Source organism: Eleginops maclovinus, chromosome 20 (assembly GCF_036324505.1).
Source record: "Eleginops maclovinus isolate JMC-PN-2008 ecotype Puerto Natales chromosome 20, JC_Emac_rtc_rv5, whole genome shotgun sequence".
Taxonomy (NCBI): domain Eukaryota; kingdom Metazoa; phylum Chordata; class Actinopteri; order Perciformes; family Eleginopidae; genus Eleginops; species Eleginops maclovinus.
In genome coordinates, this window is record NC_086368.1 from 16204378 (window position 1) to 16229330 (window position 24953).

The 24953-nt window shown below is 38.7% G+C and overlaps 2 protein-coding genes and 1 long non-coding RNA gene across 3 annotated transcripts in view; 2 read left to right on the forward strand and 1 right to left on the reverse strand.

The window, feature by feature from the left end:
• LOC134883080 (uncharacterized) overlaps nt 1-21524 on the forward strand; it is a 22648-nt gene extending 1124 nt beyond the window's left edge. The window contains exons 3-15 of the mRNA XM_063911213.1: nt 13278-13574; nt 14525-14833; nt 15273-15332; nt 15554-15613; nt 15842-15913; nt 16298-16390; nt 16763-16781; nt 17232-17251; nt 17368-17408; nt 17565-17631; nt 19404-19444; nt 19542-20732; nt 20845-21524. Coding sequence (XP_063767283.1) covers nt 13301-13574; nt 14525-14833; nt 15273-15332; nt 15554-15613; nt 15842-15913; nt 16298-16390; nt 16763-16781; nt 17232-17251; nt 17368-17408; nt 17565-17631; nt 19404-19444; nt 19542-19634 — 1149 coding nt within the window. The 5' untranslated portion in view covers nt 13278-13300 and the 3' untranslated portion in view covers nt 19635-20732; nt 20845-21524. The remainder of the gene's footprint in view (nt 1-13277; nt 13575-14524; nt 14834-15272; nt 15333-15553; nt 15614-15841; nt 15914-16297; nt 16391-16762; nt 16782-17231; nt 17252-17367; nt 17409-17564; nt 17632-19403; nt 19445-19541; nt 20733-20844) is intronic.
• On the reverse strand, nt 3259-9061 carry LOC134882906 (G2/M phase-specific E3 ubiquitin-protein ligase-like). The gene is given in 10 exon segments (XM_063910919.1): nt 3259-3470; nt 3702-3916; nt 4127-4288; nt 4655-4698; nt 4701-4843; nt 5017-5235; nt 5238-5327; nt 5522-5987; nt 6284-6349; nt 8897-9061. Coding segments are annotated over 10 exon segments (1782 nt in total).
• Nucleotides 10551-12947, forward strand: LOC134883085 (uncharacterized). The gene is made up of 3 exons (XR_010168229.1): nt 10551-11068; nt 11550-11626; nt 11838-12947. It is a non-coding gene; the product is annotated as an uncharacterized LOC134883085 (long non-coding RNA).
• Nucleotides 21525-24953: the final 3429 nt, after the last annotated feature.

Below are 24953 nucleotides of genomic sequence, written 5' to 3' on the forward strand. Positions count from 1 at the left end.
ACACACACATGTGAAACGCACTCACATACACATATGAAATGTTGAGTTCAGTAGGGAATTAGGATTGCATTACAGTTAAAAAGGAAGGCCTTCCTGTCACATGAAGGAAACAGGAAGACTCCACACTAGGAAAAGCATGATATGCTAAATTTCAAGGAAGTCAACTTCAACCACAATGAATGTTCATCTGATCCTCATTATTTTTCAAGTCCAAACTTCATTTTTTACAGTGAAAGGTAATGAAGAGGACGTTTTAACTTATTTTCGTAATGCTTTGCAATGCATTGAGTCACTGCAAAGTGAAGAATCCAACCATTTGGATCAGGAGAGGCTTTTTCGAGTGCTTGATGACCACACACAAACTCTATCTGCATTTCTTGCTGTGTTGAGGTATGGTCATGATAATAGGGTTTTCAGTGACCTAATAGGATCATTGTATAGATACTTTCGCAACTTGCTGCATGAACATGAGGCCAAACGGAGATCCACTGATGTGACAAACAATCTAATACCCCAACAACCTTGACTGGCCATCCAGGTCGACCCCAATACAGCATAACCGCTGAACAGATTTCTCTTTGTGTGTCCATTGATATGACATGGCAGAGAATTGCATCATGCTTTGGAATCAGTCGAAGAACCCTATACAGACACAGGCAAACTCTGGGAGTTGAGCCATCAATATATGCAGTATTGTCAAATCAAGATCTGGACAGCATTGTGACAAATATATTACAGAACACTCCAAATGCAGGTGAAGCATATGTAATTTGAAGCCTGCGATCACGTGGCCTAAGAGTTCAGCGTTGGCGGGTCAGGCAGAGCCTGCATCAAGTTGATCCCATTGGGCGGTCATTTAGACGTCGTCATACGACGAAGGGTCTATAGTGTTCAGGTCCCCAACCAATTATGGTAAGCTGTAGTGTATATATCCCAACAGGCATTTTGACGGCCACCACAAGCTGGTTAGGTGGCGGATGGTCTTTCATGGCTGTGTTGATGGCTTTAGCCGGACTATTATATACTTACGGTGCTTATCTAACAACAGAGCTTCAAGTGTCTTGTCATTATTTATAGAAGCAGTACAAAACTTAGGTTTGCCTTTAAGGGTCAGATGTGATCACGGTATGGAAAATATTCATGTTGCCTGTTTTATGTTGGAAAGAAGGGGATTGAACAGTCGTAGCGTTATTACAGGTGTTTCAGTACACAACCAAAGGGTTGAGAGACTATGGGCAGAACTCAATAGAGTTGTATCAAGACACTTTTCAAACATTTTTAACTTTCTGGAGGAACAGGGTATACTGGATTCATTGAATGAACTTCATCTTTTTTGTCTGCATTATGTCTATTTACCAAGAATTGAAAGGGCAGTAACAGAATTCATCAACCAGTGGAACAACCATGGCCTCTCGACACAAGGGGGGCAGACACCACTACAGCTGTGACATACAGGTGTCATAAACAGCGTTGGAATCCATCTGGTTATAAATGACATCATTGATGTTGACACCCATTATGGTACTGATGAAGAATGGCCATTACCTGAACTTCAAACCAATAATAATGTTATCGTTCCAGACATTGATCTTGCCATTAATGAGACCACAATGATCAATATTCAACAAGTGAATCCACTTGAAAATTATGGAAACCATGGAATACATTTATTTTCTTCACTCTTGCAGTATATTTGTATTACTAGTATTTTGTAAATAAGCTGTTTTCCAAGAATAATTGAGCCTAATAAACATTTTTTCAAAACTATAAGAAGCATTTGTTCAAAGAGTTTTTTTTCAAAAAGACATACTGCGAGACAAGCAGAGACTGAGACTTTAAAGATTGCAAACTTTATTGCAACAGCAATATTATATTCTGAGAAAAATGTGCAATCAGAAATGCAACTAATAGACCTCTTTATAAAACACATGGAAAAAAGTTAACTAACAAATGTCATCAAAATATGTATCATTTATTTCTCTATTGTTCTCATTCATTTTTTTCCTGTATTTATTTACTTTGGTTATAAGTTGTTGTTTTTTTTTGCTGTTTTATTTATATGCCAATTTTCTCGTGTGGGTTTGTTTTTACAGCAGGCAAATCAGTTAAATTATATTTAATATTACTTTCATATTCACCCACTTGCCATTAATCTGACAATTGTCCACTTCACTGTGTACTCCATTGTGTAGTTCAACATGTGTAATCACGATACATTTTTTCTATACTTTTAAAAAACAAAATTCTAGTTAATTTCGAATAATAGTTCATTTTTCTTTCTTAATTATTTATCAACTTATTTCCTCCCTCTCTCTAATCTATTATTTCTACAATACTTTCTTAAACAAAGGGACAATATGGGAGAAGGGGAAGGAAGGTATCCCCAAGCCCTACACAGTAAAGGGGGAAAAAAGCATACTCAAATCTGGAAGAAAAAAGTAAATTAAAGAAACAAACTCAGAATAGTAAACATGCTAAGAATACGTTAATACATTGGACATTACCAAACTACTTTTATTAATGGTAACATTTTTCTTCTTTCCTCTCTTTGACCCTTGCCCTTTTTTCTCTTCCTTTTATCTATTTATCCATCCATTTTTTTTTGTTTCAATTTCTTAATCTCCTTTTTCCCCTTCACACCACTACTCCAATTGCACAACAAACACACCTACAGTTTCCCCAAACACCCCAAATCAAAATCCCCAACCTCTGATCAATAATTTTCTGCTGTTACTGTTATCTGTCATGTCCCGTAATGTACTAAATTCTGTTTTATGTCTTGTCTTGCCTCACCTGTTATGTCTCTTTGCACTGAAAAAACTATTTTCTATTCTAATCCAAAATACTATAGACTACAGAGCAAGTGAGAAACCGACAGAGATTGCATACAGAGTATGATGCAGTGGGAGAAATAAGTATTCAACTCATCAACATATTTTTCCTTAAACATATTTCCGATGTAGCTATTCCTTTGAAATTTGAACCAGATATTGGTATTGACTTAATAAAACTACACAGGTAAAGGAATCGTAACATTCCATTCCATAAAAAAGTGTTTAACAAAGTGAAATAACACAGGAAAAAGTATTAAACACACATGTAAATGTCTTTACCTGTGTAGCTTTACTTATTGACTTTTATTGAGTCAATTCCAATATGTGGTATACATTTCAAATGAATAGCTGCATCAGAAAAATATTAAAACATTTAAAGAAAGAAATGTTGACACGTTGAAAACTTATTTCCACCACTGTATATTCATGACCTGCCAAACCCATGAGTATTCCCTAAAGCAAAGTCAAACTTGTCTTTAAAGACTTCGTATGACAGATGTAGCGGCAACCTGATGCAGTTGACACATGTGTTGGCCATAGGGAACAATGGTGTAGAGGCATAGTCGTCCTCTCCCTTGTGAATGAACTCCGCAGAAGGTGTTGGGGAAAAGCCGATGGGTGGCACCACAGATGCTCCTGTTGCGGAGGCCAATATTTTTTTGTATTTTGGATGGCCCTTCTTCTTCTATACAAAAAAACAGAAAAACAATTTAAGTGGAAGTTGGTCCAATTAACATGTTTATTAAACATCTCTTGAGTTATTATCATTAGCTGATGATGGCATGTATTTTTTGTAAGAAAAACTATTTTTAAAGTGAAAATATAAATAGATGCATCATTTTACGAGTAGTGTAAACTATCAATTACCTTCTGCATCCTGGAGATAGTCTCTCCAGAAGATTACAACCATTTCTTCTGCAGTTCTCTTGTTGCTCCCTTCTGGAGAGAGTCGAACGCTGAAGAGATTGTCCATCTGGTCAGCAGTGAGAAGACTTGCCTCATAGCAAAACAGGGGTTTAAAGCTGTCAGGATGTCTCCTGATTTCTTCAAGAACCCCAAGAGTCTTCAGACCTTCACAGAATCTGTACAAAGTACATGGAAACATTTTACTAATTTTGCATAATTTAAATAGGGTTCCTAATTCACTTATGAATTGTCAATTTGTGACTTACTTTTATATACAAATAATAGTTTTTAGTTTTAGTGAAGTTAATCCTACAACATGTTGGTCAATAATTAAAAATTCTGATTCCTATTCTGATTAACCTGACAAAATAACCAACACTGAATACCTTTGAAATTGACCTTGGACCCTGTGGACAACCTGAAACATCACTATGTCCTGTACTAGCAGCTCCCTGTCCCTGATTGACTGCACAGGCCTTAGACATCCTGCATTAGCCAGGTACTCAAGTAGAGGTGCCTTTGACTCCTCAAGCTCCTCAACCGTGGTACTTTCAGATACGTAGCATCACAAGGAGCAGCAGGTTGGCTTGTTATGGGGGCTACTTGTTATGCTTATAACTTATTAGTAAAAAAACCCAGACACTAGAGGACTGCATAAATACATGATACCAAATGGTCCCTTAACATTTGATTGAGGTTCTGGGTTTTTTCCCCTTTAGCTACAATGTGACAGAAAACATAGAAATTATAATTGGCTTGTCTGTTGGATTGTGGTGGAATTCAAACTACAACAAATGGAAAGTGGGCATTCAGCAATGGACTGGGCTGGACCGATACTGCCTCTCAAAATGTAAAACAGCAAGAGAACATTGTAATATTACCTAATTCTAATGGAATATAACATGTAAAACTACCAACTGACCTTTTTGACTTTCTCAAGGAGTTCTGGGTCAGCTACAGTATGTCTTCTACAGCTGGATTTGCTGAACCATCAACAAGAAGCAAAAACACTGTTAGTGACAGGAAGTTTGGTGGTGGACCACCATGCACCAAACTAACTGCAATGGCTCTGCCAGCGTTGTAGTACCGGTCCTCTCTTAGAGCTGCAAAACAATCATATAAAAGGAAATGTAATATTGAAAAATGAGTAAAGACTCATTGCTACATATTATCATGGATTTTATGTGTTATTAAATACATTGTAGATCAGTTTGCATGTAAAAATCACCATACACTAAAATAGCTCCATTATAATAAAAAAACAACAAGACATTACCAGTACTGTCAAGAGCGAAGTTCTTGCTGTTTTCTTTTCCCTCAAACATGGGGGATCTGGCAATGGTCTCTATCAGCAGCCTCAAGAATTCCCTCCTTGGCCCTCCTAAATCAATCCCTTCCTCATTTCTCCCCATGTCATCTGAGAACTTTACAGAAATCATCAAGTTGGGTTCATAGGATACCCTTTGGAAACCCCGCATGGCTCCTTCCCAGACACAGAGCGATTTATATTGAACCTGCACTGTTGTTTTGTAATCATTTTGCTTGAGAGTTCCAGCAGATATCTCCTGACTCGGGACCTTTTCTGCACTATGAAGACAAAAAGTATCAAAAACACAGTAAAGTTACACATTTTATAATAACCCTTTTTTCATCATTGTAAGCATCCAAATAATCCTCAATGTGTACGTCACAATAATTTAAAGGTACATTATCAGATGACATCCTTATTAGTTATCCTGATCTCTGACGCTCGCAGTCTGTGTGGGCTACTCACATTGGACACTCCATACTGGCAATAATGGCCTTGTTTAATTCCTCGTCATCTGAGGAGTCGTCAGGAAGAGTTGACGCAAGTGTTAAATATGATGAGTAGTCATCATGGCCGCTAGTCCCATGGTTGCCATCACTCCTTGGAAGGCAGCCTCCATCTTGACTGCTTGTGCCAGGGCCACCATCCACTCCTTCCACTACTGATGTAATCCTTTTAACAGCACTGGTAGCTGGGTGGTTGGTGGCGTGATCATTATAATCATCATCATCAATACCAGTGCCAGTGCCAGGATTGCCTTCACCATCAATACTGCCAGTACAGGGATCATTATTTGTCATTGCTCTTGAGGCTGCCCTGGTGGTGACACGGCTGCTCATGCCTGCAAATATTTGCAGGATTTCACAACAATCCTCATCACTGTCCTTAGCAGTTGATCTGTCAGTGGTAGAATGTTCACTTTCCTCCTCTGAGTCAGTCTTTGAAAGAGAAAGAAAGAAAACCCAAAATGATATATCCAAAGCAAAAAAAGTAAGACTTGAATTAAATAACCTTAAATAAAAAACAAATAATTACTTAACCGATTAAAATAGGGAGCCTTTGTTCACACTCTTCTCAATTTAAATTGCTCTATTTGAATTTAATATAAACTTTAAATAGCTATAAGCAGGTAACAGTTAACATTTTTTTTTCAAAAGGTAATTATACTTCATTTAATTAAGTGGCAAAACAAACAAAAAAGCAAACTTACTAAAAGGGTCCTTGATGGTCTTACATACAGGGCTTTGGTTTTAAAAACCTTGTGGATTAGCATCCCATTCAGCTCCTGACCCTCCTGGATCTTAGGGGACACCAACTTATTACCACAAGACATTACAAGCTGGAGGCTACAAAGAAGATGTAGGATATTACAACAACAAGAAATACTTTACGGCTAAGGACTTAAAAATATGATGTAACAGTATGCTTGTGTTAGTGTGTGTGTGTGTGTGTGTGTGTGTGTGTGTGTGTGTGTGTGTGTGTGTGTGTGTGTGTGTGTGTGTGTGTGTGTGTGTGTGTGTGTCAGGTTCCTGCTCCTATAAGGTGTGTGACTGAATCCTGTACATTTTAAGCCAAATTCAACTTTTATGTGTTTTTATAAATGATGATTGCAATTTGAAAATATGTTTTAAAAGTGCTCTTTAAATAAAGATTATTGTATTATTAACAACGCAGGAAGGAAAAAAAATGGGTTTACCTGACGTCCTGCGGAATATGCTCACCAAAGCCTTGTCTGATGCGATCAATTACAGTCCGGTGGTCCCAGGCCTTCTGGAATTCAAAGGCGCTGAGGATATGTCCATGTTTGTGTTACCGTACTTTTGGACGTTGTTTGCACACTACATCCAATGATGGACTGGGGAGTAGTATCACCTCCTTATTGAAATGGCCATGCTGCTGTGCCCTAGCTCTGAAATAAGAATGCATTATGCATTATAAGTATACTATTCGACTACATGAAGACAGACAGTTAAGTCATACTGCTATAATAAAACAATAATGAGAAAACCGTAGGTCAGGGTACTAAAGTATAATCAGTTTTCCCCTTAATTAAAAACGATAAAACGAGCAAATGTTTTTTTCCCCGTTTTAAACCAAAAATTAAGTGCATCTGAGTGATCAGCACAGGTCCATATCTCCCACTGTGAAGGTCATAACAAGTTTAATGTTATTATTATTATTGTTAATAATAATGATAAAACCAACAATGCTCTTCATTTGGGAAGGAAATAACAGTTTCCACATTATTAATTAATGCCACTGAACTAAAATAATATAACTTTACTTAGCACACTAACTAGCTAACTTCCCATCACTCTGGAGCTAATAGCCTGGTTCTCCTGGGAGTAAAGTTACCTCACATATCACTTTTATTAACTTCAGTCAAGTTTTGTCTCCAATACGCAAGCAAAAGTTGAACAATTAAAATTACATCAAACCAAAACACTGAAAATGGTTTGTTTTTTTCATTTTTGTTTTTTGATAAGGGTCCCCCCTCATGTAAAAATGATCTTGTTTGATAAGGGTCCCCCCTTATGTAAAAAAATATTTATTGATAGAGAAGTACATTTTCTTTATAAGGGGGGGCCTTATGTACAAATGATCTTTTTTGATAAGGGTCCCCCCTTATGTAAAAAATATATTTTTTGATAAGGGTCCCCCCTTATTTTAAAATTACCTTTTTTAAGGGTCCCCCCTTATGTAAAAACATATTTATTGATAAGGGTCCCCCCTCATGTAAAAATGATATTTTTTGATGAGGGTCCCCCCTCATGTAAAAATGATCTTTTTTGATAAGGGTCCCCCCTTCTGTAAAAACATATTTATTGATAAGGGTCCCCCCTTATGTAAAAATTATCTTTTTTGATAAGGGTCCCCCCTTCTGTAAAAAATATGTTTTTTTAAGGGTCCCCCCTTCTGTAAAAAATATGTTTTGATAAGGGTCCCCCCTTCTGTAAAAAATATGTTTTGATAAGGGTCCCCCCTTATGTAAAAAATATGTTTTGATAAGGGTCCCCCCTTCTGTAAAAAATATGTTTTGATAAGGGTCCCCCCTTATGTAAAAAATATGTTTTGATAAGGGTCCCCCCTTCTGTAAAAAATATGTTTTGATAAGGGTCCCCCCTTATGTAAAAAATATGTTTTGATAAGGGTCCCCCCTTATGTAAAAAATATGTTTTGATAAGGGTCCCCCCTTCTGTAAAAAATATGTTTTGATAAGGGTCCCCCCTTCTGTAAAAAATATGTTTTGATAAGGGTCCCCCCTTATGTAAAAAAATATTCATTGATAGAGAAGTACATTTTTTTTATAAGGGGGGGCCTTGTGTAAAAATGATCTTTTTTGATAAGGGTCCCCCTTTCTATAAAAAATATAGGGTCTGGGTGCCGCTCTTTATCAGGAGCAAGGTGGGAAGCTCCGGGTGAAAGCCTACGCCAGTAGAGGCTTATCAAAGAGTGAGAAAAACTACCCGGCTCACAAGCTAGAGTACCTAGCCTTAAAATGGGCGATCTGTGAAAAAATTCAATGACTACCTCTACGGTACAGATTTCACTGTTCTGACAGATAATAATCCACTCACGTATGTCCTTACCTCTGCAAAGCTTGATGCGGCAGGGCACCGCTGGTTGGCTGCTCTGTCAACTTACAGATTTAACATCAAGTATCGAGCAGGACATACTAACGGGGATGCAGATGGTCTGTCTCGACGGCCACAGGCTCCACCTCAGGAAGATGAGGACTACAGGAGAAAGAGAGGATTGAGGCGATCATGTCAAAGCTGTGAAAGATTTCCGGAGGAAAGCTCAACCACAGAGGGCAACACCAATGGTAAACATCAAGACAACTTACCCATTGGAGTTGGTCTGCATGGACTACCTGTCCCTCGAACCTGATAGCCATGACAACATTTTGGTCATCACTGACCATTTCACGAAGTTCGCGGTAGCAGTACCAATGAAGGATCAAAAGGCAAGGACGGTTGCTAGGGCCCTTTGGGAGAACTTCCTTGTCCATTACGGGTTTCCTAGTCTTCTTCACAGTGATCAGGGAAGGGATTTTGAATCCCACACGATCAAAGAGCTGTGTTCACTGATTGGAGCACAGAAGGTCCGTACTACACCCTATCATCCCCAAGGAAATCCTGTTGAGCGCTTTAATAGGACCCTGTTAAGCATGCTCGGAACCTTGGAGGACAAGGACAAACAACATTGGAGAGATTTTGTTAAACCCCTTGTACATGCGTACAATTGCACTAGGAACGATACAATGGGGTATTCCCCATATGAGTTGATGTTCGGCCGGCAGCCGAACCCTCCCAGTTGATTGGCCGACAGGTGGGAGCGGCCTGTTCAAATAGTTGTGAAACGGATTGATGGTGGCCCTGTGTATGTTGTCAAGCCTGAGAGGGGCAGTGGGCCGCACCGTACCCTCCACAGAGATCTGCTTTTGCCCAGTGGATTTCTGCCTGTTGAGGAAACTCCAGAGCAGGGACCAGGGTCAAGCAAAGCAAGGAAAATGGATTTGAGAAGTAGCAAGGTGAGAAGTCAGCAGGCAGAATGTGATGATTCAGAGGGAGATTTGACAGATGAAAAGGAGGTTGGTCGCTGTTTTGAGGGACCACCACAAATCACTTTGTGGGGGCCTTTTGTTCAGGAAATAGAATATATGCCCAGGAGGCGACCTCTGACCTCACTGAACCCACATGCTCCTGATTTTAACTCACAGCACTCACTCACATCTAAGCTGTTAAGTCCTGGCCAGTCAGCCAAGCCTGTATGTCCACTTTTCGCTCGATCAAGGGATCATGTCATTATAGACATTCTGGAGTGTGACACACTTGAGGAGGAAGGAAGTGGAAACATCTCACTAGTTCATGAGGAAAGTGAGACGGTTCCTTATGACCAGCAGCATGACTTTGTCCCTCAAGGACCTGAAGAGGATACAAATGTCATTCAAGTACACAGATCACCTTAGCCCAGACGTTCCAACAGAGAGAGGTGTGTCCCAAACAAGTTCACCTATGATGAGCTTGGGAAACCCTTGATCCTTGCCCTTAGCTCATTTTTTAAAAGCCTTCAAGATATCATTACCCCAGTGTCCAGCAGCCCCCATCAAGTCCCTTGTAGGGTTTAGTGTGCATGCAGGGCCTCATGCAGTAAGAGGGGGGAGGGTGTAACCCGGGTTAGTTAAACCCCAGGTTTTTTTTAATATGCTCTTATTCTGGTGGTCCGCTGCTGCGTCGTAGTGATATCACTGAGCGATAGGCGAAGTAGTGCACTGACGAGCTGCCTTTAAAAAACAAAGGGCCAAAAGAGTGGATTTCTTTCTCATCAGGTTGCACTGAACAACAATGCAAGACGTGCATCTCAAAGTAGCACTGAAACACACTTGGTGGAAACCACAACCGCACTGAGAAAAAAAAAAATCTAATTTGCTTAAATCGGACACGCTTTTTCACATGTGGGATGTGGTGTGAGAACATTTATATTTATCTTTTCAAGACCATGTCTCCAACCTATATCACCTATGTAACAGGTCACAGGGCAGGAGCACCACATGTGCATGGTCTTTACAACTATTTGATTTCCACGTCAAGACATAGTATCTTACACAGGCCGGTTCAAGCCTGCACAGCCATTGAACTACTTAAAGTCTGTCATTCCTACCTTCTTATCTACTGTGGGAGTCGCCTTGCTTGGATTGGCACTCATCATTGCTAATAGCAGGAGTGGTAAGAACTTAAAATAATGACCATGGGTTCAATCTAAAACCCAGCTTTAGTTGTAGGAAATAATTCTTTTAGCCTCAGAAGTATTTGAACTACATAGTTATTAAGTTACACTATATTTTTTTAAAGTATCTTTTGAAACAGCTGTAAAACACCTTGGGTTGATATTGAAGAAAAGCAGGAAATAAAAGAAAGTTAAGATGAATTTCGAACATAATTTCAAATGTTAAATAAAACAAATATATGTTTTTTATTTCCTTTTTTCATTTTCTAGAAAACTGCATTTCCAAAAGGTAAGAATTCATATTCAGGTTTGATCAGTTACACTTCAACGAGTACCAGTATTTATGTTTGTTTCCATCATGGCTCTGGTTTATCATCATACCTGCTGATATTCAGTCTGTCAGCTGCGCAAGACTCTGAGCGTCTCCACTGTACAGATACATTTGGCATTACGGTTACATTGGAATTCTTAAGAAGTTTCAGCAGCAGTGATAATTCTGCTGGGAAAGCTAACACTCTAGCACATAAATTATATCATTGCAAACATAATTCAGAAATCACACTAGATCTCTGTTAAGTCAACAAAATGAATACAAAGCAGAAGCAGATGGAGGACGAGGTGGAGGTGGTGGTGGTGGAGCAAGCTGCACAGATACACAATGTTTAGGGAGAGAAATACAGTATTTCAATGTGCAAATGCATACTGTGCTTCTGAATTCATTTCTATTCTTTTTAAAGACACCTGTTGTTTTATTTTGTTCTCCAATTTAGACCAAAAGCAAACATCACTGGTTTGCAGGGTGATTATGACGACACCTACAGCGTTGTCACCTATAAATTCAACAGTGGTGAGCTGCTTTCTCTTCCTGTTTAAAGCATGAGGTTTTTACACACGTTTATTAACCACTTGGTGCTGCAAGTTCTGCTAAATGCTAAAGTTTTTATTGTAGTGTATCAGAAAATAAACACCTTTTATATGTGGAAAAAATGCATAAAGATCACTGACATCTAAACTTTACTGAAGGCAGTTAAGGCTTGTCTTTTTCTTTCTTGTCATAGTGACAACAGCAGAGAAGCTGCATCAGTCCTGAGAGAGACTGCTCACAGCCATCAAAGTTCATTTGAAATCCAAGAGTTTTTTTTCTTTGCATTTATTTGTGAATTTTTGTTACGTTAAATTTGATCATTATGTCCAAAGTTCACGTTTGTTTTAATTTATTTAGGCCTTAAACACAAACATGATTGTACCAAAGTTTTCTGAGATGATTTAAAAATATGAATTACACAAATGAGAGATTCTACAATGCTCTGACAAACATGATTACTTTGACACTCTTTACTTTGACTTTCACATACTTTATATAGTGACACACACACACACACACACACACACACATGCCCACACACACACACACACACACACACACACACACACACACACACACACACACACACACACAGACACAGACACAGACACACACACACACACACACACACACACACACACACACACACACACACACACACACACACACACACAGACACACACACACACACAGACACACACACACACACACACACACACACACACACACACAGTTTATCAACCAAACAACACGTACTCGTCTTTTTTAAGCATTGAGTCTCTGTGTGGTCAATCCGAAAAATAAAACCGTAAAGATAATTTAAACAGGATGTGAAGTGTGTGTCTGTGGCCTGTATGATAATGTCATTCCCTTCTACAGCTACCTGTGGCTTTCGAGAACATTTTGTTAAGTTACAGTGAGTTTGTCACACAGTCAAACACACAAACTTCATCATGGCTGGACGCATGCTGTTTGTCATCCTTGTGTGTAAGTTAAACCTCTTATTGATTTATTCATTATTAATGTAGGATATTACAAACTTATGCAGGCTAGAAATGAGGTTGTTTGCTTTTGATAATCCACATGTCGATTGTTTAAAACTGAGTGTGTTTTATGAACATGTAGTTCAGTGAATTTCATACTCATGGAGTGTCCATGTGTTCAGAGACCTGGTGAAGGCTTAGTGAGCAAACAGGTCGTACAGTTAGAAAGCTTCTGAAATGGATTAATATTTATTATCATTTTTATAAAGTGTAATATGTAATGTGTTGTTGTTGCCTACGTTTCCATGTGCTGATTGTGACTCCATTGGGGAGGCAAAACACGTTCAACTGTTACCTTTTTTTTCTTCTTTGTTGAACTCATGAATTTGTTAACTTTACGTCTCTTGAACTTGCTAACTTTATAATTATTTTTTTTGACAGATTTCTTTCAATTGTATGAAGCAAAAGGTCAGTCTCTGATCGATTGTCTTTATTGTCCAGGTTCTTTTTTATTGTTGGATATTACCTTATCTTACAAACTATTTGATTATAAAGTATATAGTTTTCTCCATTAAATCATTTGTCACCATTAATAATACTTTCATATCACTTTTATTATTTATATCTGACACATATCCTTATATTTCCAGATCTTCTCCCACCATCACTGACAATGAATCCACCGGTGATCACAGAGACAGACTCAGTCACTCTGCACTGTCAGACTCCACCATCTGTTTCTGTGTCTCATTGTTATTTCTACACTTCAAGTGGACACACTGTCAGAGTTTTCTCTTGTCTGAAGACACTGGCAGGAACTGAGCTGCTGGAGATGTCCCAACACAGATCACCTGCTGAGGTTCAAGTGAAATGTTATTACACTGTAACATTTGAAGGGTCAAATTCTCCATCTCCTCACAGTGACACGTCCTCCATCACCGTACAAGGTGAGTGAAATGAATTTGACTCATATTTTGCCAACATGAATGGTTAACCACTTAAGGGCCTCTAATAAAAGAGTTCTAGTCAGGAGGTGCAGTTTGGTTCCATTTATTTTCTCCAACTCATGATTTCTGCAGTGTGGCAAACAAAACAAAGGAATACATCTTTGTTGTCAAATAATGCACAAAATAAACAAGTGGCAAATAAAGTAAATAAACACAGAGTGCAGTATTCATTCAAAAAAATCAAGATTAAAGTCAAACTTACAATCGCAGGGACGCATGAAGGAGCAGGACTGGAGAGGCTTCCCTGCCAGTCTGTCTGCTCTTAAGTAGGAGTATTCAGTCTTCACCTGAGTGTGTCCTGATCACACCTGCTGTCACTTTCCAAAACAGGAGCATTTGGTAACTATTTATTACCCCTCTAGGGGGCATTGTTTGGGACAGCACAGGGAATTCACAACAGTGGGTGATTGCTTTACTCCCATCCACAGCTATAAATATATTTATTTTTAGAGAAGATGACATATAAATTCTCTTCATAGTGACACGTCCTCCATCACCATACACAGTGAGTGACTGATTTACTCATTATTTCAAATATTATCATATAATGTTAGTGGAAAATGCAGTATCACATTTTATGTTTAAAAGGAAATGAAAAAAGATTCAACATTTGAACAACTTTTATTTCCATTAAAATGCCACCTTTGGGGTGAAATGTTATACTTAGGATATTTACAGTGTGCCAATAATGAGGGATGATTTTCATTACAGTGTAGTGATCAGTTAAGATGAGATAAGATGACACTTTATTTATCCCAGTGGGAAATTCAGGAATTTAAAGCATGTAAAAAATAATAATAACAATAATACAACATTTAAAAGTGTGGAGTGTGACAGTTTTACATAAGAATGTTATGTTTAATAACTTTTCATTAATACTTTTTCTTTAGGTCAAAAACCACAGATGAGTCTTCAACATTTTCCTGGTGAACTCGTTCTCTTTATCTGCACTCTGCCTGGATCTGCTAATCATGATGTGAGATGTAACCTGTACTTTGGAGAAAAAAAACATCCAGTCCAAACAACCAGCGGGAAGAGAAGGGATTCAAAGAATCGGCTGTTCTGCCAGTTTACTTTCAGAGCCGATGACTTTCTAAGACATTTACATTTTGTGAAAAGACATGATGCCAGCTGTGATTATAGTTTGGGAAGTGAATCCGACTCTTTGTCTCCTCGTAGCGATGGATACAGCTTGACTGGTGAGTCGTAGTATTTCCTACTTTTTTTATTTTTGGAAAGCCGTTTGAAGTGTTTCAATATCACATTATTATCATCGGAATAAGAATCAAATTAATTGGACAAGGAAAATAAATGTTTATGCTAAAGAAGAAGACACATTTAAAATAAACAAGGCAGCTGCTGCCACACACACACACACACACACACACACACACACACACACACACACACACACACACACACACACACACACACACACACACACACACACACACACACACACACACACACACACACACATACATTTCTATGTGGACCAAAGTGGTGGATCAGCTGAAATTTTTAACTCGTTTATCCTTTTGGAACAGCTCTGTGTTTAAGTCAAATAAGATAAATAATGTTTGTTTTTTTTCATACACAAGAAATTTGAAAGGCCCAAATTTGTTTCTTTTACTGCAGATATTGTGGGAAGCGAATCAAAGATGCGCTCCACAATATCAGCTCCTACTATCCCCACAGGTAAGTTTAACTCTCCCTAAATAACAATCCAGAACATGTTTACATAAGGCTTTAATAAATGTGTTTGTGTTTTAATGCATTTATTCAGATGCCATATTTGACGGTTTGAAACTAAACATATGTTTCTTCTTATGCTCCCTCCTTATGCCCAAGTGATTGCATAAAGATATGTTTTCTGCACATAAAACTGACAGATCTAAATCCATCTTCTTTTGTTTTAGATATTGAGGAAAAGGAGAAACGCTTGACACAGACTATGACGACATCTACTATGACCACAGGCAGGACATGCTATATTTTTTAAGACATATCCAGAATTCATCTCAATGTACTTATTATATTTGTTGTTTTGAATGTCTTATCAGGAAAGACTGTTATCAGTCCATCCACTCCTATAACTACGACCAAACAAACATCAGGAAAAACAATTACCGATTTATTAAATGTGACTTTCATTTATTACAAATCATTTTTTAATGATTTTATATTTATTTTTTTTCTTTAACTAGGTCTTACTGTTGGATCAACAAACACTGGTAGTTTCATTTCTACATCCATAACACCAGTGAATCCAACACAAGGTAACACAAATACTCAGCTGACTAATTATCCATACTGGCATACTTTTTTAGTCCATAAAAAATGCCAACATGAATTTTCTCTAAATGTTTCAATGTTTCTGACTTATTTATTTATTACCATTACTATGTTTCTTCTGGGTTTGAGCACTGAGTATTGCTCTGCAGTGTCACAGTAAAGCAACCTGTTTTGCTTCCTTATTATCTGTAATTCAATAAAGTATCATCCTTCAACTGTACTCACGTGTTTAACTTATATCTCTTACAAAGCAATACACTGTCCCTCATGTTTTATATTTAGTTTGCCCTTTACTGATCACAGGTACACATACTTCTTGCTTTTGTGTTATAAGAGATACTGACACTTGTTTCTGACCTTCACAACAGAAACATGGACATGGAAGTTGATAATAGTTGTGGCTTCTCTGGGAGGTGTTATCTTACTGGGACTGGCATTTCTATTCACCAAAAGAACATTTGGTGAGAACTTGATTTTTGTGCCCACTTAAGCATGTGTCCTCCTGCTCATTGTGTAAGTTCTCAAAGAATCCAGGCAGAGGATAAGGGTGAGTTAGCAAACGCACATATTAAACATGAAAGATCCTAAGTCTCAGTTTAATAAAACATGTTAAATACTTAGAAAGAAGGAAGTTTGTTTGAAGGGAGTTTATAATGTCTGCTCTTCACACCTGCTTGAACATGATTGGACGTCACTAGTAACACAGCTGTGAATGAGCCAATAAATGTGAAGCTTATCAGAAACAGCTGATGTCTAATAAGCCAATACCAACACTATACACAGCTTCAGTGCTTTGCCCCAACAAACACCATGCTTCTTTCTCTCTTTTTCAGAAAGATGTGCTGCGCAGAGGTGAGAATATATATTTTTTTACCTTTTCAGCAAGAGTTGAGTTAGCAATGAGAAAGTTTCTATCAGTTTGACATTTCCTTTATACAGAAGTTCATCTTTTCCTCTTCAAGTAGCTTCTTAGTGCAGCCGCTGCAACAATTGTTCTACTGTGTAAAGAGAGGGATTAGATATAATCTGCAATACGAGATGCCACCCACAGTGATTCTTCACACTGTACTTTTAAGAAGTGACCATTTAGGTCTGATAGGTTTAAAAAAAATAAATGTATTCCTTTTGATATTATCTTTATTGTCAACCAGTGAATGCAGTTTCTACGTAATGAGCACAACATGATGCAAGCTGGCATTTCGCTACAACACTTAACCTAGTGCATCTGGTCCTTGTACATAAGTGTATGTACCAATTCTAAAGTGATTTTCAAAACTAAACAAACTCTTCCCATCTGTATAGGACACAAGCCAATGTCACTGGTAACGTATACATAAAGCAGTCAGGAAACATCACTGTATTATTCAAAACATACAGTATACTGACATCATATTATGGTCTTCTTTTGTGTTGAGGTGTGTTTTACTTTCTGTTACAGATGACCTAATGTGCATGAGAAAGATGGACCATGGAGGATTGGTAATTAAAAAAACTGTTTTCTATGTCAGATATAACGTCCCCTTCATCTAAAATAATGGAACATTTGAAAAGCAAGGTTCCTCAAGGTTTATTAACATGTAAAGTTATCCATAAATTCCTCTCACTTTCTCTCTTCCTCTTTCCTGTTATCTTCAGTTACCTGCAGGTAATGAGGAAGACTACAGTATGATCACCACAGTACCTGCTGCTGTTTGTCTTACTGGTGAGCTGCAACTGTATAATTGAATAAGAACTAAAACAAAAACCTTCTTTATACCAGCACCAAAAAATGGCTTCTGATGCAAGCAGATACAGTGGGGCAAAAAAGTATTTAGTCAGCCACCAATTGTGCAAGTTCTCCCATTTAAAAAGATGAGAGAGGCCTGTAATTTTCATCATAGGTATACCTCAACTATGAGAGACAGAATGAGAAAAAAAAAATCCAGGAAATCACATTGTAGGATTTTTAATGAATTTATTTCAAATTATTGTGGAAAATAAGTATTTGGTCAATAACAAAAGTTCATCTCAATACTTTGTTATATACCCTTTGTTGGCAATGACAGAGGTCAAACGTTTTCTGTAAGTCTTCACAAGGTTTTCACACACTGTTGCTGGTATTTTGGCCCATTCCTCCATGCAGATCTCCTCTAAAGCAGTGATGTTTTGGGGCTGTCGCTGGGCAACACGGACTTTCAACTCCCTCCAAAGATTTTCTATGGGGTTGAGATCTGGAGACTGGCTAGGCCACTCCAGGACCTTGAAATGCTTCTTATGAAGCCACTCCTTCGTTGCCCTGGCGGTGTGTTTGGGATCATTGTCATGCTGAAAGACCCAGCCACGCTTCATCTTCAGTGCCCTTGCTGATGGAAGGAGGTTTTCACTCAAAATCTCACGATACATGGCCCCATTCATTCTTTCCTTTACACGGATCAGTCGTCCTGGTCCCTTTGCAGAAGAACAGCCCCAAAGCATGATGTTTCCACCCCCATGCTTCACAGTAGGTATGGTGTTCTTTGGATGCAACTCTGCATTCTTTCTCCTCCAAACACGACGAGTTGAGTTTTTACCAAAAAGTTCTATTTTGGTTTCATCTGACCATATGACATTCTCCCAATCCTCTTCTGGATCATCCAAATGCCCTCTAGCAAACTTCAGATGGGCCTGGACATGTACTGGCTTAAGCAGGGGGACACGTCTGGAACTGCAGGATTTAAGTCCCTGGCGGCGTAGTGCGTTACTGATGGTAGCCTCTGTTACTTTGGTCCCAGCTCTCTGCAGGTCATTCACTAGCTCCCCCCGTGTGGTTCTGGGATTTTTGCTCACCGTTCTTGTGATCATTTTGACCCCACGGGGTGAGATCTTGCGTGGAGCCCCAGATCGAGGGAGATTAGCAGTGGTCTTGTATGTCTTCCATTTTCTAATAATTGCTCCCACAGTTGATTTCTTCACACCAAGCTGCTTACCTATTGCAGATTCAGTTTTCCCAGCCTGGTGCAGGTCTACAATTTTGTCTCTGGTCTCCTTTGACAGCTCTTTGGTCTTGGCCATAGTGGAGTTTGGAGTATGACTGTTTGAGGTTGTGGACAGGTGTCTTTTATACTGATAACGAGTTCAAAAAGGTGCCATTAATACAGGTAACGAGTGGAGGACAGAGGAGCCTCTTAAAGAAGAAGTTACAGGTCTGTGAGAGCCAGAAATCTTGCTTGTTTGTAGGTGACCAAATACTTATTTTACCAGGAATTTATCAATTAATTCATTAAAAATCCTACAATGTGATTTCCTGGATTTTTTTTTCTCATTCTGTCTCTCATAGTTGAGGTATACCTATGATAAAAATTACAGGCCTCTCTCATCTTTTTAAATGGGAGAACTTGCACAATTGGTGGCTGACTAAATACTTTTTTGCCCCACTGTATTTAATCACTGAAGACTTCTTACAAATACATCAGGTGGACTAAACCACTGAAAACATCCTCTCTGTTGTTCTCGCAGGTTCTGAGAAACTGAGCCGGCAAGAGTCTCAAAATGGGGATGTGAGTGAGACGTGAGACAGTGTGTAATACATTTGCTACATGTTTATATATAGTAATGATTTAATGAGCCTTAACAGTTGGTTTCTCTCCCCTTTAGTCTGACATATACCATGTGTACTCCACCATCTCCGAAGAGCCACCCCCATCAGCCCTGGAGGACTTGGTGTACAGCACCCTGCAGGCTTATTAAATAGAACGCAAACTTCCTGAAGGATCGCTTTTTGAACCATGTCCATTTTTTAAAACTTTTCTTTCATTATTTTATAGTATCTTATGATGTAAAGGGTATCGAGGTAATTAAAATGTCTCATGTCTGCAAAACAATTAAAATTGGAACATTGAACCACAGAATCCCTCTTTCCAAGCCAAAGGTAATAAACTAACAGGTCTTCCATTTCTTCTCGTCTGTCAGAGTGACCAGCACTGTGGCTGGGGGTTACCTCCCTGAGACTGTATTTAGTTTGTATGTGTGTCTTTGTGCAGACATTTTGTTGTCTCGTCAAAGATGTTGGTCTTGTCAGGTTTGTTATTTTTCTCATCAAGCTCCAGGTAATTGGTTGGTCATGTTTCATGTTTCCTTACGTCATCTTTGTCTGGTCTTCCACTTCTTGTTTAATCCTGGTACTTTTTGGTACAGGTCTCTTGACTCCCTGTGTCATTGCCCTCGTCAGCGTCAGCCCCGCCCCTGATTGTTTCCACCTGTTCCCTGTTACCTCATGTTTAAATAGTCCTGTCTCCCCTCGTCTTCTGCCAGTTCATCTTGTTCTGTCCTTGAGTCAGTTACCAGCATACCAGCGTTTTGTTTCATGCATCAGGTCTGTTCCTTGTTCTTGAGTTTTTGTGCTAGTGATTTTTCGTTCCTTGTTCTGAGTGATTTTCCATTGTTACTTTTGAATACCCTTTTTGTTGTACTTTCTTTGGTAGGAAATGTTGATACTCATACTGAGAGAGTTTCTGCTGATACCTTTTGATAGTTTCTTTTTGCAGTACTTTTTTCACCTCATCCAGAGTGTTGTCTTTAATCACTTATCCTCCTTGTGAGTGCCTAGAATTCTTCTTGCATTTGGTAGACGGTGGTTAAACACACATACAAGCACCTTTCTTTGTATGTGAAAGAGCCAGATATATATCGTGAGCCCGTTATGTATTGGCATCAGCATGTGATATGAAGCTTTTACATCGAGTTCAGAGAAAAACAACAATTAACATTTAGACTTTACTATGTCACGTCTTCCTTGTTCAAATGTTTTTTCTTTAACAGATTCCTTTTCTGAGAAAAATGCACAAGGTCAGTCTTTCTTGTTATGACGAATTCTACACACCATTTGGCTTATAGATATTTTTACCCATTAGGAATTTGATTGTCTCATGTAACAAACAGTGTTCCTCTTCATTTCCAGCTCTTCCTCCACCAACACTGACAATGAATCCACTGGTGATCACAAAGACAGACTCAGTCACTCTGCACTGTCAGATTCCACCGTCTGTTTCTGTGACTCACTGTTATTTCTACACTGTGAAAGACGGATCTGTCAGAGTCTTCTCTTGTCTGAAGACACTGACAGAATCTGAGCTGCTTGAGATATCACAGCAGAGTTCACCTGCTGATGTTGAGTTGACATGTTATTACACTGTGAAGCTTGGAGGGATAAATGATCTATCTCCACACAGTGACATGTCCTCATCACCATACACAGTGAGTGACTGCTGTTCCCATCTACCAATATTATTATCAGCACAATAAATTGGCATGGTGTGAAATCTCTTGTTTTTAACTGTAACAAACTAAAGAAAGTAAAAACTGATATAACAAAATTAATTTGTTTTTTGTTTGGTTGATCGATGGATTTTTTGTGTTCAATATTTTCTATATGATGATTTGATTACACTTTCTTTTTTTTCGATATTTTCCATGAGTTATCACATCAGATGACACGTGATAAATATATTACGAAGTTTTTAAATATTTGAAGATACGATGGGAAGAGAATCACACATTATCCAGAGCGAGACATCAAGTACAACCACAGGTTTGAAGTGCTACACCTAGAGAAATAAATCCATTAAAACTCTCACTTCTGCAGGTAGTTTGAATTCTGCTGCCACAACTCTTTTGAATTCAACATCTGGTGATGAAAAGACAGGGTATAGCTTTTTTTTAATAGTGCATAGAAATGCCAAACTGCTTTGCTAGGAATTTGTATTAATGCTTTCCACTATTCACTTCCTTAAGCTGTTGGTGTCTCTGAAACTTAAGCGTGAGCAGGAAACACGTCATTTCTTACAGCTGCATCTTGCTAATGAGAAAAACAGCATTCTGACATTGTGTTTGAAATATTTCATTTTAAATCATGTCCTGTCCTTTGTGCAAAATACAAATATTGTAGATTATTCAGTGGGGCAAAAAAGTATTTAGTCAGCCACCAATTGTGCAAGTTCTCCCATTTAAAAAGATGAGAGAGGCCTGTAATTTTCATCATAGGTACACTTCAACTATGAGAGACAGAGTGAGAAAATAAAATCCAGAAAATCACATTGTAGGATTTTTAATGAATTTATTTTCAAATTATTGTGGAAAATAAGTATTTGGTCAATAACAAAAGTTCATCTCAATACTTTGTTATATACCCTTTGTTGGCAATGACAGAGGTCAAACGTTTTCTGTAAGTCTTCATAAGGTTTTCACACACTGTTGCTGGTATTTTGGCCCATTCCTCCATGCAGATCTCCTCTAAAGCAGGGATGTTTTGGGGCTGTCGCTGGGCAACACAGACTTTCAACTCCCTCCAAAGATTTTCTATGGGGTTGAGATCTGGAGACTGGCTAGGCCACTCCAGGACCTTGAAATGCTTCTTACGAAGCCACTCCTTCGTTGCCCTGGCGGTGTGTTTGGGATCATGCTCATGCTGAAAGACCCAGCCACGCTTCATCTTCAGTGCCCTTGCTGATGGAAGGAGGTTTTCACTCAAAATCTCACGATACATGGCCCCATTCATTCTTTCCTTTACACGGATCAGTCGTCCTGGTCCCTTTGCAGAAGAACAGCCCCAAAGCATGATGTTTCCACCCCCATGCTTCACAGTAGGTATGGTGTTCTTTGGAGGCAACTCTGCATTCTTTCTCCTCCAAACACGACGAGTTGAGTTTTTACCAAAAAGTTCTATTTTGGTTTCATCTGACCATATGACATTCTCCCAATCCTCTTCTGGATCATCCAAATGCCCTCTAGCAAACTTCAGACGGGCCTGGACATGTACTGGCTTAAGCAGGGGGACACGTCTGGAACTGCAGGATTTAAGTCCCTGGCGGCGTAGTGTGTTACTGATGGTAGCCTCTGTTACTTTGGTCCCAGCTCTCTGCAGGTCATTCACTAGGTCCCCCCGTGTGGTTCTGGGATTTTCGCTCACCGTTCTTGTGATCATTTTGACCCCACAGGGGGAGATCTTGCGTGGAGCCCCAGATCGAGGGAGATTAGCAGTGGTCTTGTATGTCTTCCATTTTCTAATAATTGCTCCCACAGTTGATTTCTTCAGACCAAGCTGCTTACCTATTGCAGATTCAGTTTTCCCAGCCTGGTGCAGGTCTACAATTTTGTCTCTGGTCTCCTTTGACAGCTCTTTGGTCTTGGCCATAGTGGAGTTTGGAGTATGACTGTTTGAGGTTGTGGACAGGTGTCTTTTATACTGATAACGAGTTCAAAAAGGTGCCATTAATACAGGTAACGAGGGGAGGACAGAGGAGCCTCTTAAAGAAGAAGTTACAGGTCTGTGAGAGCCAGAAATCTTGCTTGTTTGTAGGTGACCAAATACTTATTTTACCGAGGAATTTACCAATTAATTCTTTAAAAATCCTACAATGTGATTTCCTGGATTGTTTCCCCCATTCTGTCTCTCATAGTTGAAGTGTACCTATGATGAAAATTACAGGCCTCTCTCATCTTTTTAAATGGGAGAACTTGCACAATTGGTGGCTGACTAAATACTATTTTGCCCCACTGTATATATCCATCCATCTTCTCCCGCTTTTCCGTCAGGGTTGCGGCGGTAACAGCTCCAGCAGAGAGCCCCAAACTTCTTTTCCCCTGGCCACATCAACCAGCTCTGACTGGGGGATTCCAAGGCGAAGAGATATAATAAACATTTTATTTTTAATTATGTCCCGTCCTTTGTGCAAAATACAAATATTGTAGATTATATGTATATGTACATATTCAAAAATGCAGAATGTCATATTTGAGAGATTCATGTCAGTCAAGAAACTGCTGAATCAGAGAAAATACTAACTTTAATTTCATATATTTATATCATAATATGATCATAAAACTGATGCACATATTTCTTATTCTTTGTCACAACAGTTTAGTAGATTACTTTTCTGAACTTGCTGGATTGAACTTCCACCAGAGGTCCCTATAGGGCCTCCTTCAGTGGATGTGAGCTGGGTCAACTCAGCTGCAGTTACAGTCCTTCACATTATATCACAGGGTTTGCCTCAACAAGAGGTGAAAACAGGTCATAACTCTCTTGTATTGTTAATGATGTTGGTACTTATTTCACATTTTAGCAACAATATAGCACCATTTGTAACCCAATATTTCCTCTAGCACCACCTTTCGGATAAGCTTTTACAGTGTTTGCCCGAGAACTGGTAAATCCCAGAGAGCAGAAGTAAGTTTAAACCATGAAGTACAGAAGAAGTCTCACCAGCAGTGATAATGTTGCTGGGAAAATTAACACTCTAACACATAAATTATATCATTGCAAACATAATTCAGAAATCACACTAGATTTCTGTTAAGTCAACAAAATGAATACAAAGCAGAAGAAGATGGAGGACGAGGTGGAGGTGGTGGAGCAAGCTGCAGCAGATACACAATGTTTAGGGAGAGAAATACAGTATTTCAATGTGCAAATGCATACTGTGCTTCTGAATTCCTTTGTATTCTTTTTAAAGACACCTGTTGATTATTTTTTTCTCCAATTTAGACCGAAAGCAAACATCACTGGTTTGCAGGGTGATTATGATGACACCTACAGCATTGTCACCTATAAATGCAACAGTGGTGAGCTGCTTTCTCTTCCTGTTTAAAGCATGAGGTTTTTACACACGTTTATAAACCACTTGGTGCTGCAAGTTCTGCTAAATGCTAAAGTTGTTATTGCAGTGTATCAGAAAATAAACACCTTTTATACGTTGAAAAAATGCATAATGATCACTCACATCTAAACTTTACTGAAGGCAGTTAAGGCTTGTCTTTTTCTTTCTTTTCATAGTGACAACAGCAGAGAAGCTGCATCAGTCCTAAGAGAGACTGCTCACAGCCATCAAAGTTCATTTGAAATCCAAGAGTTTTCTTTCTTTGCATTTATTTGTGAATTTTTATTACGTTAAATTTGATCATTATGTCCAAAATGTATTCAGCCCTCAAACACAACTATGACTTTACCAAAGTTTTCTAAGACGACTTAAAACTATGAATTACACCAATGAGAGATTCTACAATGCTCTG